Raw genomic sequence first — 14616 nt, forward strand, 5'->3', positions numbered from 1 at the left:
TTTGTTTCTGGCATATTTTACGGAATTCATGTTCTCATTGCATAGAGAGGGCCATAACGGTGTGACTGTGATGAAATCATGATGGCCTACCACCGCATGCCACTAGCACGTTTCCCATTCCCAACGATTGTTCAAAACCAATCATTATCAGATATGTATCTGAAATCTTACCAGACACATCGGGACTTTCAATTTCTCTCTGTTGCTTGCAATATTAGCATAACCACGGGGTTTCCTAGAATTTCGCACTTATATAGTTTTATCTCTTTTTTTTTAAATCCCGGGCTATGTTTTCAGAGTTGTTACCAAGTCTTGCAGATTTGGTAACAATTAATAAACTTGACACGGAGATTATAATTTTCGACGTAAAAGACATCTTGCTGAAGATAATTTTTTTTTGTTCTGTAATAACAAGCCGATTTCACTCGGCAGGCTAATCAAAAATATGTATCTTATTGCTGTATTGCTGTGAGGTTATAAGCTCTGGTCGAGGTGAAAGTTCTTGAGCATTAACGATAGAAGTGTTGGTCCCTCGTCATATTAAAGTTCGAGGCGTATACCCATCCAACACGAAGGATTATACAGTTTTCGGCAGGATTCATATCTTTAAGGATGGAGCGATCCGGATTCACAAAAGTGGCGTAGCTAGGATTTTACGGGGGGGCACAAAGGGGGCACCAGCATCTTATGGGGGCACAAAGGGGGCACCAGCATCTTATGGGGGCACCAGCATCTTATGGGGGCACCAGCATCTTATGGGGGCACCAGCATCTTATGGGGGCACCAGCATCTTATGGGGGCACCAGCATCTTATGGGGGCACTAGCTTATAGTGATATGGTTTTGCTTTTAGGAGCCTTGTTCAATATCTATTCATCCGTTTTTTTTCAGTAGGGGGCAAAGGGGGGGGGGCCTCTGAGGCTACACCACTAGATACACGAGGTTATCCTTGCAATACCTAATGAATTGGCACATATGAGTCTGATGTCCAATAAACCAAGAGCAAAGGTACAAGGTTAGCTAAAATTAGGTTACTTGAAGGAAACAGGCTAGAATTTTTGTTCATGGGGTAGTTATAAATTTGCAGGACACCGCATTCAAAAGGAAAAGTTCGGTCAGATGGTTATAATTCACACATTATTACTTGTGAAGGTTAGTAGTAGCATCATTATGTGACCATTATGCGACTCTCTTTTGAGAAAGTGTGGGGTTCTGAAAAGAACCGGTGAGCTAGCCTTCGCAAGTTTGTACAGCTTCTTCTGATACGAGTTCAGAAACACATGTATTTATGTTTACACACGGAGCATCACTCTTAGAAATGAAACAAGGAAGACAAAGCAAGAATTTTGAAACCTTCCAAGCATGATTGACCTATTTATTTTTATATAACCCAAACCGTGAGCTGAATGCAGCTTTTTGGTTACTGCTAATTTTCATCTTAAAATCCCCAATGTTTTTTTTTTTGTATACTGTACAGTCAGTGTTTGTGCCAAACACGTCACTGATGTTGTACTGCTGTATTTTAAAAGAACTACATTAATGTTGGACTAGTTATACGCACATATCTCTGACCGCCACGAGGCCACCTCTCATTGTGAATCTCTCACCAGGCATACAGATGTGCACCGGTCACTCAATAACAGCAGTAGATAATGTGAAAAATATGAACAATTATATAAAAAATGTGGGAAAGTAACAACAGACTAATGAGGCACATATATAAAATATAGTCACAGATTTAGATCAGGTTAATGTCTTTGTTCATGATAAAGTACTTCTTGGAATCAGCATTCTTTGATCACTGTACCCCCAAAAATTACACATTTGAGGGAGAAAATCTACAGTATTTACACAACATGAATAAGTAGGCGTATCAATAAAAGTAATTATTTATGAAGGCAAACAAACACAAATATTAGAGAGTTAATGGGGGAGGGGGGCAAACAGTTAATAAGTAAACACCAAAAAACACAAACATAAGTTTTTTATACATGTACATATTTCACATGATGCGTAAGTTTCACAAAAGTGCAGTGACAATTGCTTATTCTCCAACTGATGCAGTTATCTGTCATCAAGTTACCTTATTCACAAGAAGGCTAAATGCAAATCGATCTTTGCCATTGGTAGATTATTTTACAAACTAAAGTAACTAAAGATGAGTCAGATAAAGATGATGCACGGTTACCATGGTAATACCTCTGGCAACAAGCACCGTAAGGACTATTTTTCAGAGCCACTGCTCCATGATAGCTGCCCTACAAAAAACCCCACGAAATGCTTTCTGCCATCAATTAAAAAAGGTGGCCATTGAGAGTGTCCAGTGAAACATCAATAGAATAACCTCACTGTATTCCAAGGAATAATTCTTATTACTGTCACATCTCACTTTTTGGCCCACACAGAGAACATTTTTACAACTGGGAACACTACAATCTTCACAAAAGTCACCAGTTCAAGCATGAGTGCCCAATAAGCACTATGGACTCACAGAGCATCATCTAAATGACAACCTTGCAAAGGAAGTTCAATTATTGATTCATAGTTAAAAGAGAGAATATTTCTGGGGTCCTTGTTGTGGTATCTAGCATTAAATCTCGTGCTGTATTAAAGTCTAGGTTGATTAAGTCCATATTCTTCATTTTAGTATATTTCCTCCACTGATAGCATTTCTCCAAAAGAGCAGCATGTCAGATGAAATTCTCTTTCCATCAAGATGTCAACCTAAATGCCACTAGAAATAAGCCATTCTCAATATTTAGGTAAACTGCTGGTGAAGAGTACCTTTCATCTCAAACACAGTGCAAGTAGTCAATTTTAGATTCTGTGTTAAAGAAAAGCATTCAATATGCTAAAGATAAAAAAGAACCGATTCAAGAGAAGAATTTTGAATCAGTGAAATGCAAAGCAGGAATGTACCCTTACGTTGGTGTTGTACTTTTTGTTTCAGTTTTGTTTTGGTTATGCATGTATTCAGTTGCTGTTACATTGTGACTGAACACTGTGCAGCAGAATAGTGAACCATAGCACTATGCTTACCAGAGAATTGTTCAATGTACTCTACAGGGTATCCCAGAAAAAAACAAACCCTGAGGAAAAGGGTTAAAACGCCCAAACCATGAGATATATGATTAAAATATAAGGATGTCTGTAAAGTAGAAGCAGTGTGATTTCTAATGGTACCTTGATGACATCCCTCCTCTCATGCATCACTGAGCACCACTGTCTTCAAAATGGGGCACCAAAACTCAAGCTGTAACATTTTGGTTAATCAGTGCATGAGGTCCTGAATATTTAGTCACTGTCAGGCAGCTGTTGGAATGCACTAAGCACTATGCACGTGCATACGTTCAGCAATGCACAGCTATTATCAGTCATCGTGTTGTTTCACACTCTGTACATGAATACATACACTTGAATAGTTATCCAGAAATATCATTATGGTATTAGTGTAATCCAAATAGCTGCCTCTTTGAGAAACACAAATGACACATACATGTTCAGAGGGTTTCGTTTTCCAATCCAGACGTACACAATCCAACACAGTAATCCAAACAGTCCTTAATCTTCCAGTTTCAGTATTATTTTTCACTGTCCCCCCCCCAATTTGGGTACGACTGCATTATACTGACATACGGAGAGAAATGTATCTGGCTGAAGTACAAGTTAATAAGCAGATATGAAACATTACAAAGCTGGACAGACTGATGACCTGTCCTGTTTGCCTGCATATAAAAACTTCTCTAATGGTTCAAAGGATGCCTTTAACGCCTAGCTAGGTCAATTCCAGTTGTTATGTTGGCATACAGCTGCTGTTGTGTTCATTCATACTCAGCTGTTGTTCAGGCTTTAAGAGAGAAGACAAGGTGGAGGAACTGCTCATAGCTGATCTCAATCCATCCATTGCGGTTTGTGTCATAGGCTTTGAAGGCGTTTGTCAAGGTCTGCAAGTGGTAAGGAAAAAAAAAAACAAACGAAGTGAAACATCAACGGAATGAATGGCATCAAAACAAGACTTCTTCCAAGGCAACAATTAATCACAAAAAACCCACTCTGTTCCTTTTGAGAGAATTACAAAGGAAGATAAATATGGATCTTACATTTTGAACAAAATGACCAAACTATCAACAAACTTGTATATGATGTCACAAAGAATACACATAAAAAGACTCCTAAGAACAAACATTTGTACAAGTTTCTGGAGTCAACCAACTATTAGACTTTGCTAGTCCTTGTTTTAAGTGCCACCTTAATTTTTTATTGGATTCTGTCTAAAATGGCTAGGTACAATTTCTAGTTCACGAAAGACTGATAATTATTGTAATGTGTGCCTGAATTATTTTGAATAATCTTTTCAGTTCAGAGCTTTGTTGCAGTCCTACACAAGGTAAAAGTATATTTCCAAAAAATAAGATTTTAAATGTAATGACAGATCTGCATTGAATGTCTCTTTAGGGTAGGAATAGAATAAGAACATACACACATACGTCCAGTGATGGCACGGCAAACATGATACTGGCACCTCAAATTTCAAACCATTGCATTTGAGTTTGTTTCCCTTTAAACAGGTGAATCTTACCTGCAGAGTGATACAACATTGGATGAAGTCATCAAAAGCAATGGTTCCCTTGCCTTGCCGATCAAACTTCCTGATGAGAATGGAGAAGAAGCGCTCTGAAAGCCGGTAACCTAAAGACAGGAGAGAATTAAAGCAGTCCTTCAAGCTACAAGGTGAAAGTTTAGTGACATACTTGTATACAGAGTGTGCACATACCGGCAACTACAGTGGACATGGACAAAATCTCATTCTGTAACCACATGTAAGGAAGTGCCTACAGACACATATCCAGTTTCATATTTCACCGTTTCTTGCTGCTATGCACATAAATGTACCATTTATAGAACACCTGAATAAATCCATAGCATCTGATTGGTAAATTGTAGATCATGTGACCAAGCATGGCATATGCATCTTGGTCGAATGAATAATACACACTAATACCACATAACAAATGCAAAGTACTGGTCATTCTTTCAACCGATGAAAAAACTGCTAAACTTGTAAGTGATACAGCTTCCAAGTAACATAAAAAACTAATTCAATGTGTTGTCAAATGACTTGGAATGTGACACTTTCCTGTTGCGATTTCATGCTGGCCTGATAAAGAAAGACAGCTTGTGCACAAACAGGATCGATATACAGCATCACACAAAACAGTTAATGAATGTGTCACATCTGTGCAATGGAAGGAATAATTTCATTTGGTGAAGGATTGTATTTTTCACTTGGTGAGAGATTGAATGTTCCATTCCACTGTGTTTTGCCTCAGGGTTAGGACCATTCAATCTGTCACCTTTTGACATTATTACACACAAACCATTGAACTCATTCATTAGATTTTTAATCCGAATCCCCTCAGCATGTTTTCTAGAAGGCTGACCCACCCCGTCAAATTCCAACACCCTTTTGCTGCAGGGTGGGGTGTATGTATTCAACCTGCTGGATTCAAACAGTCCACTTGCTGTATCACTACTCAGTTCAATGAACTCCAACAGGCAGTAAACTGTTGGGTTTTGGCCGAGTGGGGATTCTTGGTCATATACTATGGATAAGGAACTGGAACACAGTGTACTCATCCCTTCAAGATCCAACAACTGCAGGGCTATACACAATTGACTCAGATTTCTTTGTTTTATTTTTAACTATTCTTAAAAAGCAAGGTCATCAAACACTCTAGAGTAAGTTATTCTACTCCTTAAGTACAGGTACATGACCAAACGACCCCTACTGTTTACAGGCACACACATACCAGCAGCATTATTTATCAAACACCCAGCAGCAGGTGCTGAGCAGTACTGACCATACTCTGTCAAAAGCCGATACTGTTACTCTGTACAGTACTCATTCCCTGATAACCCAACACTTTAGGCCTTTTCACACTGCAGAGCCAATCCCCGGGATCCCTGGGAAAATCCTAGGGATTTTTTACCCCACCAAAACCCCAGCAACCGTTCACACTAGACCCATTTACTCCTGGGACACTATATCCTGAGAATATGCACAGTAGTTTCACACTGGCAATCAAACCCCGGGAAAAGTGTAAACGGAGGGGTGCCCATCCAGAAGTTCCCAAATGAATTTTGGGTGGAAGTCCAATCCAACAATGCCACACGTGCATGAGCAGCTGTTGTTTACACCGCGCAATGCCAATTTGAAGTTATGACTAAGAGACTGGCTGCCCATCTGACCAGTACTTGCATCCTGTTGTTATACTGTTATATCTTTTGGAACTTTACAAAGCTAAGTTACCACGTGAATTATTTGGCATGTTATTTGTGACCCTGTGACCTTTCGAGATTACGGCTTGTCACACCAGCTGTGGACACAAAAAGGTGGGGTAAGCACAACCCCGCTGACGTTTATACTAGTTGCTTTTCCCTAGGAAAAACGCTAAACCCTGGGATTTTCTCCTTTAACCCCACTCTCGAGCGGAGGTAAAAATTACCCGGGAAAAAGCTTTTCTCCAGGAATTTCTTTGGTAGTATTCCCAGGGAATTGGTCTAGTGTAAAATCCTCTTAAACGTAGTAAGTTTCATATGTACACAGAACTCAACCCATCAAATTTCCACAAATACTGGTGTGTAAATTGATGGGATGGGGAGCATTAAGGATAATATCCCACACAGAAGTCAAACGCTACACAGACATGTAGGCCTACGTATGCAATGAATTCATACATACATGTATGTTACCCACTCTGCAAAAAAATGAGTCACATGCCACCTGAGCCACTTTTGAGTTAAAGGCCTTTGAAAGAATCTTACCAAGTGTTTTAAGCAAGAGGGAATCCTCAACATTTTAACATCTACACAATGTCCATTTCATCATACCAAACTGAGTGATGCATAAAAACAAAGGGCTCAAATTCCTCAATCTAATAATACAAAGTAAACTCTAAAGTGGCTCTGGTGACTTGGGACTCATTTTGGCAGACTGGGTCACATACTGACTTTCACAATTACAGTCTCATTCCATTCAAAATCCCCAACCTGGTCCTTGTTTGATAACACATAGAGAGCTCAGCATGTTAAACAGAGTTCGATGTCCTGTTTTATACTGTAGAACTACATGTATATATTTGTCTTTCAGGAAATCTGGAACAGCTGGTAGTTAAAAAATAATGCACCTACAGGTTTAATGTCAAAAACGCACACAAGTAGTGTCTTTCTGTATGAACACACAGAAAAATGACCAGTGCAAATTTGTAAGTGAATCTGTGTTGAATGACACGTATTGCTATCTCATGGCATTCCCCACAGTGTGAATATACAGCTGCTCACTGTGACATGTACTACAACCTTATATTCTGGCTTGCCATACCAAAGCTTGTGATAGCAGTTTGTAGTTCTCTTTGATCAATGGATCCTGAGTTGTCACGGTCGTAGCTTCGGAAGGTGTTCTGCCAGTCTGTGATATACTTCCACAGTGCACCAAACTCTTGAAAGTTGATATTGCCACTCTGGTCCCTGTCAAACATTCCAATCATGAGTCGAACTGTTTCTGGATTAAATGGTGTCCATGTCCCTGCACACCAAATAACAAGTCAAAAGCAGTCCGTCATCCTCTCCATTATCCAATAAAAATATATTTCTATGGTCATATCCTTCAAAGTGTACACTTCATTCAACCTTGGACTGAAACCAAGTAAGTTGGACAGTACCTGCCTTATTTGATTAAAGGTTTTACTGACAATATTAAGAGGAGTGCTGGATTGAGAATTTAACACTACATTAAAAACGCAAGCTGAGAAGATCCAAAATGGATTTGCTTTGTTTTACCATTTGACAGTGCTTGTTGCAGTTCATCTGCTGATATGGCTCCACTTCTATCCTTGTCAACCCTGCAAATGTTGAGGTTAAAATGAAAGAGAAAAGGATGACCAGCGACTTCCTTAAGATTTGCATGACTGATACAAGTGTGTGTATTTCTTCTTCTCATAGAGCCAAAATGGTTAGTAATGTTCATAAAATACAACCAAAATTTAATGCAACAGTGAAAAAGGCAGACAAAAATGCAGTTTCAAATCCAAATGAGATTGCACACACTAAAATGACAAATTATATTATTCAATTATTTTGGGCCTCAGTTTCTCGTAATCTATCTGCAGCGTAATGTTACATTTTACAACCGGTGGGTTAAGGAGGCTTAAACGTATTTACGAGGTGCATGTATTTTCCTCTCCAATTTATTCATGTTTCTCACATTTTAGGTCCATATTTGTAAACATGTTGTTTCTCTGTGATATTTCTCCCACAGTTTACATGTATGTACCTCCATACCAAGATACATGTATGGATATCTTTCACATGCAGTTTAGCTACATGTATCGTGAATGCATGCGTTTACATGTATTTAACTTCAGGACACCATGTAATTTACTTTGTTTCTTGTCTCTTTATATTTCAAACACACTCCGTGTTCAGTAACAACATGTGATAAACCAGAGCTTAAGAAGCTAATCCCTGACTCTTGTGTTCAATGAATTGGAGTTTGGCTGGCTGTCCAATAGCGGCTTGCCTAATTTAAAAACTGCAAGGAGGATAGCACACTACATGTACATACTTGTCCACAGAGCACCAGTGTGCACCATAACAAGTGCCAAAGTCAGTTCATTTACCGTATATCACCAACTAGTGTTGGCAGAAACAAGTTTCTATGTCATGCACTCATTCACACTCACAAACATACATGTAGCCCGGATGAAATGCCAGGTTGGCATATTTTGGGTGAATTACATGTATGTCAGGTGCGACCTGCATAAAATTGGAAAAGGTTGAAAAATGTCTTATAAAAATTCGCCAATGATAGTTCGGCGAGCTTAACTTTAGCAATTATTATAGTTGGGACTGTAACAACCACATGTGGTCTTGAAGTTTAAGCTGTGTTCAAAACAGGCCTCCAGACCTACGGCTCGGTCTACTGTCTGTGCATCTCTGTGTATTACCTAGATCTACACTTACATGTATGTAGCTCTGAACAGATTTGGATGCATGTAATTTGGATTCCGACAGACGCTATAGCTTCAACTTGTCTTGGTTGAAATTGTTGGCATGGTTTGGGCTAGCCCAAGACTATGGCCAGGCTACTGGCTATCTCTGTATCCTTGGTCCTGTGACAGAGGCAGCCCAGTAGACTGGCTCTAGTCTTGGGTTGGGTTACTCTATTATTGCGGTAGTTACCATATTTCCCAATTAACATAAGATTGCTCGTTCACCTTCCTGAATTATCCTGTCCCTGCTGAACATTGACTATAACTTTTTCCCTTGATTTCGAAGATTTGTTTGCGATTCAATTCTTTTCCCTCTACGATGGCCCTGAAAATGTTTGCGCACTGTATGTACATATGTAAGCAGGAGTGGAGTCTGTATTATTGCGGATTATTGAGACAAAGCGGATTATTGAAACAAAGTACTTTGTTTCAAAGGCATTGCCTTACACTTACAGTATTATTTTGCCTAGGAATAACTTTAAGAATTTTTTACCCAAATGCAGCAACAACTTTGACATTTATCTTATTACTAAAATCGGTGTTTGCAGAAGGACTAACAAACATGTGGGTATCGCAAATTTCATTCTCTTGGTGGACCCATTCTTTTATCAATGTCTAAAGTAGTCCTTTAAATGTCTGCTCTCTGAGCTCTAATTTCCCAAGAGTTATGACCATCTCATAAGGCCTGAACTATTTTTTATTCATATTTAATGTTAGAAATTCTAAATATCCCTAAAAATCTGTTCAAGTTGTATTACATGTAGAAATGCAACAAATCTGAGACAATAATACTAAAACAGGGCACTTTCGCAGTTAAAATGTGTCCTTGAACACCAAGCTTTAGCCAAATGTTACAGTAGTAACATCCTTGTAATATGAACCCAGCAATGAATATCCATGGGTAAAGGAGCGTTAGTATTTATAACTGTTAAAAAGACAGGTAGGTAATGACTGACATGGTGGAGGAAAATTTACAAAACAAAGAAAAAATGCATCTTTTATTACAATGTTTTGATCAAAACATATAAGTATAAAATATACTAATAACATATATTAAGTATAAAATGTCCGTGAACATCAAAATAAGTGGATATAATGGTGTAGGCATTGTTTGAGTTAGGGAAGTATTTTTGTACATGTATAAAAGCCTTTTAACCCGTGACGTACGTAGCACTGATCTGGTCCGCACGCGACACGACCAGCGCTCACCATTTGTGCACGTGTATTTCGTTTGTACGTGGTCATGCAGCATCAGGGACATTTCCTGTGAGCGGTTGCTGGTGCGTTGCTGGTTTGCAGCTCTCATCTGTTCTGATGTTCCTCGTGAAAATTTGTTTTTCTGTTTCATATACCCACAAAAAGACAATTTGCAAACTGAAGGTAACAATTTCGTTTGATAAAAAGGTAGGAGAGATTAACCCCAACGTTTAGAACAATGTGCTGCTTGCTTCCTATGTACAGAAAACAGCTGTGTTTCGGGCACATGGTCCACAGGAGTCGCGCACAATGCGATTTGTTATTAAGTGATCTCTTTTCCGGGTATCCGTGTACCCGATGTTCACAAAATACGGGTACCCAGTCCCACAAATACCCGGAAATGCACACCCCTAGAAAGCTGCAACATTTTTCATTCCGTCTTTTTTTAAAAACTAATCTTAAGGCCCTAAGTTATTGATTACCTGGTTAAAAAGTGCCAATTGTGAGCTTATTGGCATTTGATACAAAAATTCTAATTCTGCGATAATACTTACAAATGTACATGTGTTGCTGCAAACCGCGATATTATTATAGGCCTACCGGTAGGAACCGAGTACAGGCCTACACATATGTACATGTAACATGTATGTAATGTTACATCTTTCTTTGATAGGCTACTCATGAAAACTGACTAGTCAATGTGGGATGAATGAGCTTCATGCCGTAATTTTGACTGGACAATAGGCCTACTACGGCATTAATATTCACGATCTTTATCAAGCTGGTTAGTCCACGACAATAACTGGTGTTGTAAGAGAGCATTCTCCAAACTTTACTTTTCTGCCAAGGTTTAGGCCTAAACTTCAAGTTTGTGAATATCTTCATCCCAAATCAATAATGCAAGCTGCAACACTGTCAGAAGGGGATAGCTTGAACTGAAATATGAAATAAAAAGAAAACAGATTAACATTTTGCAGGTAACGGTACACTTCTTCCATACGAATGTGCATAAAAGGCATTGCATGTTTGTCATCCAAACCCATGATGCATTGCGGTTTACTATCTGTCAGAATGGTTATAACATGGAGTAGGACTATAGTACTAGGTAGGAAAAGACGTTTGCAAATAAAATTGGACCTAGGCTTTGCGGCGACTGTTTATAAAAATGTATCGATTGTTATATATGTCTGCTGTTAAACAACTCACTTGCTGAAGACATTCCACAAAAACTGCTGATCTTGGACTGCCATTTTCTACTTATCGTTGTGTAATTGTGTAGCCTACCAGTAGGCTGTATCGATACTGTACGGGTGTCGGCCACTTCGCCCATTTACCACTTTGCCCACAACCACTTTACCCATTTGTCACTTTGCCCATGCGCTACTTCGCCCATTTGCCACTTCACCCACTTCGCTCACGCGTCCACGCGAGGGGCCGTCCGTAAAGTACGTACGTACGAAACATAGGGGTGCAGACCACTAATTCAAGTGAGAATTTTTGACCAGCTCATTAGCATTAAAAGTGCCCCCACCCGCAGTATCTTTTGAAAAAGGAGATTCTTTGGCCCCAAAATGGTGAGATTGTGTAAATCGTTGCCAGGATCAACTCCCTGGGTCTTTGAGCTTCCATATGAGGGCAGAAGGGCTAAAAACTACGGTTGCAAAATGGTCCTAAGTGCCCGAGAAAGTTGAGGGTTGCCACGTGAAAAATGGCTGCAATCAGACTTCGGAAAAATCACTTTTGGGGGGGTGATTTTGTTTTGTGGGAATAATTAAAAATGTAATTGGTTAACCCACAAAAAATTGAAAAGAAATTGAAAGATAAGTGACCAGACAAGAATTTAATTTGTGTTTCAGAAATCTCAGGGATGTTGGCGTGCATGCTATTGGGCCCTGAACGGTGCTGATTTTACTCTGTTTTCAATGGGGCTTAAATCAGTGGACTGGACCCATAGACTTTTCAGATCTCCTCTCCTGTACATGGATTACGCAGTGGCTCCATCCCCTCCCGTTCCCCTGTACGCATACGCATTCCACAATTCCGGAAGACGCTGCCGGTCTTTGTGTCATGAGTAATGTTGCAGTTCACTAATAATGGGCGTTGGCACGGGAGGGCAAATTGTGGGGTGAAGTGAGGAGGATGTTGTGTTTGAATTTCGATGCACGAAGCTGATTCTGGTAATTATTTGTATGAGAAAGAGTATTGATGTGATGAAGATTCATTTCGGGCAAATTTTCGGTTTGCGTACTCTTCCCCTCTGTATACATGGTGTACGTGTGGCAGAGCTAGACATTTGTTGTACTTTTTGTAAGCGTCTTTTCATAGGAGTAGTTCCTCCTCTAAAAATACAGTTATTATTTAGAGTTCCCCTGTATTTTCTGTTAGTGTATCCTTTGTTTATTTACTTTGGCCCTTGCTTCTACCCATATTATAACTTGACCCCCATGCTCTGACCACTTAGTTTGATGAGCAGACCAGCAGAAAGACTATCACTGTTCATTAATTTTGTTCCTCCTCACTGGAGTGTGTGATTTTACTTGAGCCAGGTTTCTGTCTGCTTCTATGAGTCAGTGATCGACAGTGTTGTAACCAAGTCATTTTTTTCCAAGTCACGTCTCGAGTCAATTTTTCTAAATAATGTACATCAAAACTAAAAGTGATACCCGTTTATAATTTCTTCGTTTTGTTCAGTACGTTATTGGTGGTATCTTTCACTCTTCAAACTGACTGCCCTTAAATGATAATGACATGGCTTGCCTGTCTTAGTGTTGGCTTGTTGGTTGAACATGCACAATATTCACAATTTTTGAACCCCAAAGTCACCACTTTCGGAGTAGACATGGTGCTCAGTCGCCATGTGTTGGGCAAGGAACAAAATTGGATCCTCGTGCTGTCATCGTATCTACGTGCGTGCGGGAACCAGTTATAGTAATAATGTTTGGTGCGCGTGCGCATGATCACAGTGCGAGAAGAGAAATCATACTACTAGCATCTAACCAGTGATTTTTTTTTTCAAAAAGTAATTTCCCCCCCCCAAAAATACTTAAGGCTTCTCTTTTGAAATACATTGTTGTACATGTAATAGAATCTGACATAAGAGATTGTGAATTCACCGTTCCAGGTTGGCTCCTGGATTGGTGATGGTACACGTACACGTTGTTGTTTTGCAGTCTTCGCGTGCCTAATGGTAAATCACTTAACAGTTTAGAGTTACGTGGCTCTATAGAAAGACCGGTCTTAATTAACAGATGTAATCAGACTACGCATAGGCCTATGCCCCGGGCCCACGCAAACTTCATACAGTGCGCACGCGTCATGCATTATGTATGCATGATGTGCCGTGGTGCCAGTGCACGGTCTGAGGAACGCAACGCGACGCCACGCATGATTCTTTTGTTAGTTTGTATTTTTATTTACTTTAAGAAAAGATTTAATTTCAACAAGCAATTTTTTTTTCAAGTCGAGTCAAGTCTCAAGTCATTTTTCGTCAAGTCAAGTCTCGAGTCTAAAAAATAGCGACTCGAGTCCAACTCGGGTCCGAGTCAGCGACTCGAGTCAACAACACTGGTGATCGAAAGCCTAACTCGCCTCATTAGGTCCATTTTACACACTGTGTTGATTTTGGTTTTAGTCCTTTCAAAGTTCTTTGAGTCCTTAAGTCCTTTGGGGGGTTTTGCGGGTTTTTTTGTACTTTTTCATAAAATAAATTCTTTTGTGTCCTTTTGGTAGAAGTCAAATATTGGTTTGTGAGTCCTTATTAATTCAGTTTCCCTCAATTTCCTGGTTTTGTTAGAGTTTCTGTTGTTTTGCGAGTTCCCCATAGCGTGCCATTTTCCCTGTTACAAATTCAACGGCACCAACCCCCCTTCCCCTTCGCGCCTACGTACTTTATGGACGGCTCCAACCTGTTTCACTTCGGGCCTGTGTTTCACACGGGTCTGGATCTCGACCAATGAGCCAAAAAGCTGGTTTGCTCTATCGATTACGCGGGTTCTGATGAAGTAAACCAAGGCTGGACCACTGATCGAATCGATATCCTGGTATTCCTGTTTTATCCTTTACCTTTATCTGACATTCAGAGTACCGGGATTCTGGAGGGACTTGGTAGCTGGTTTTCTTTTTTTACTCTCTTGTTCATTTTGACAAAATTCGTTGGCTTGTGGCCCAAGTAGCGTGTGGGCGAATTGGCTCGTGGGCGAAGTGGCAAACGGGCGAAGTGGTAGATGGGTGAAGTGGCAAATGGGTAAAGTGGTAAATGGGCGAATTAGCAAATGGGCAAAGTGTTGTGGGCGAAGTGGAAATTCGAAAAAGGGCGAGGTGAATGCGAAAATGCAGTGGTAGCGCGCGTATGCGTATGTACGCTACAGGTA

The 14616-nt window shown here is 39.9% G+C and overlaps 1 protein-coding gene across 1 annotated transcript; it reads right to left on the minus strand.

Annotated features, from left to right (window-relative positions):
• Positions 1 to 1343: 1343 nt before the first annotated feature.
• Positions 1344 to 11604, minus strand: pdcd6 (programmed cell death 6). The gene is made up of 5 exons (XM_022253022.2): positions 11453 to 11604; positions 7839 to 7900; positions 7381 to 7584; positions 4579 to 4688; positions 1344 to 3943 (listed from the first exon to the last, which is right to left on the minus strand). Exons 1-5 carry the CDS (start codon positions 11494 to 11496, stop codon positions 3842 to 3844), a joined length of 522 nt encoding a protein of 173 aa, XP_022108714.1. The 5' UTR covers positions 11497 to 11604; the 3' UTR covers positions 1344 to 3841.
• Positions 11605 to 14616: the final 3012 nt, after the last annotated feature.

Source organism: Acanthaster planci, linkage group LG06 (genome assembly GCF_054643075.1).
Source record: "Acanthaster planci isolate LZ-2023a linkage group LG06, COTS_SCS, whole genome shotgun sequence".
Classification (NCBI taxonomy): Eukaryota; Metazoa; Echinodermata; class Asteroidea; order Valvatida; family Acanthasteridae; genus Acanthaster; species Acanthaster planci.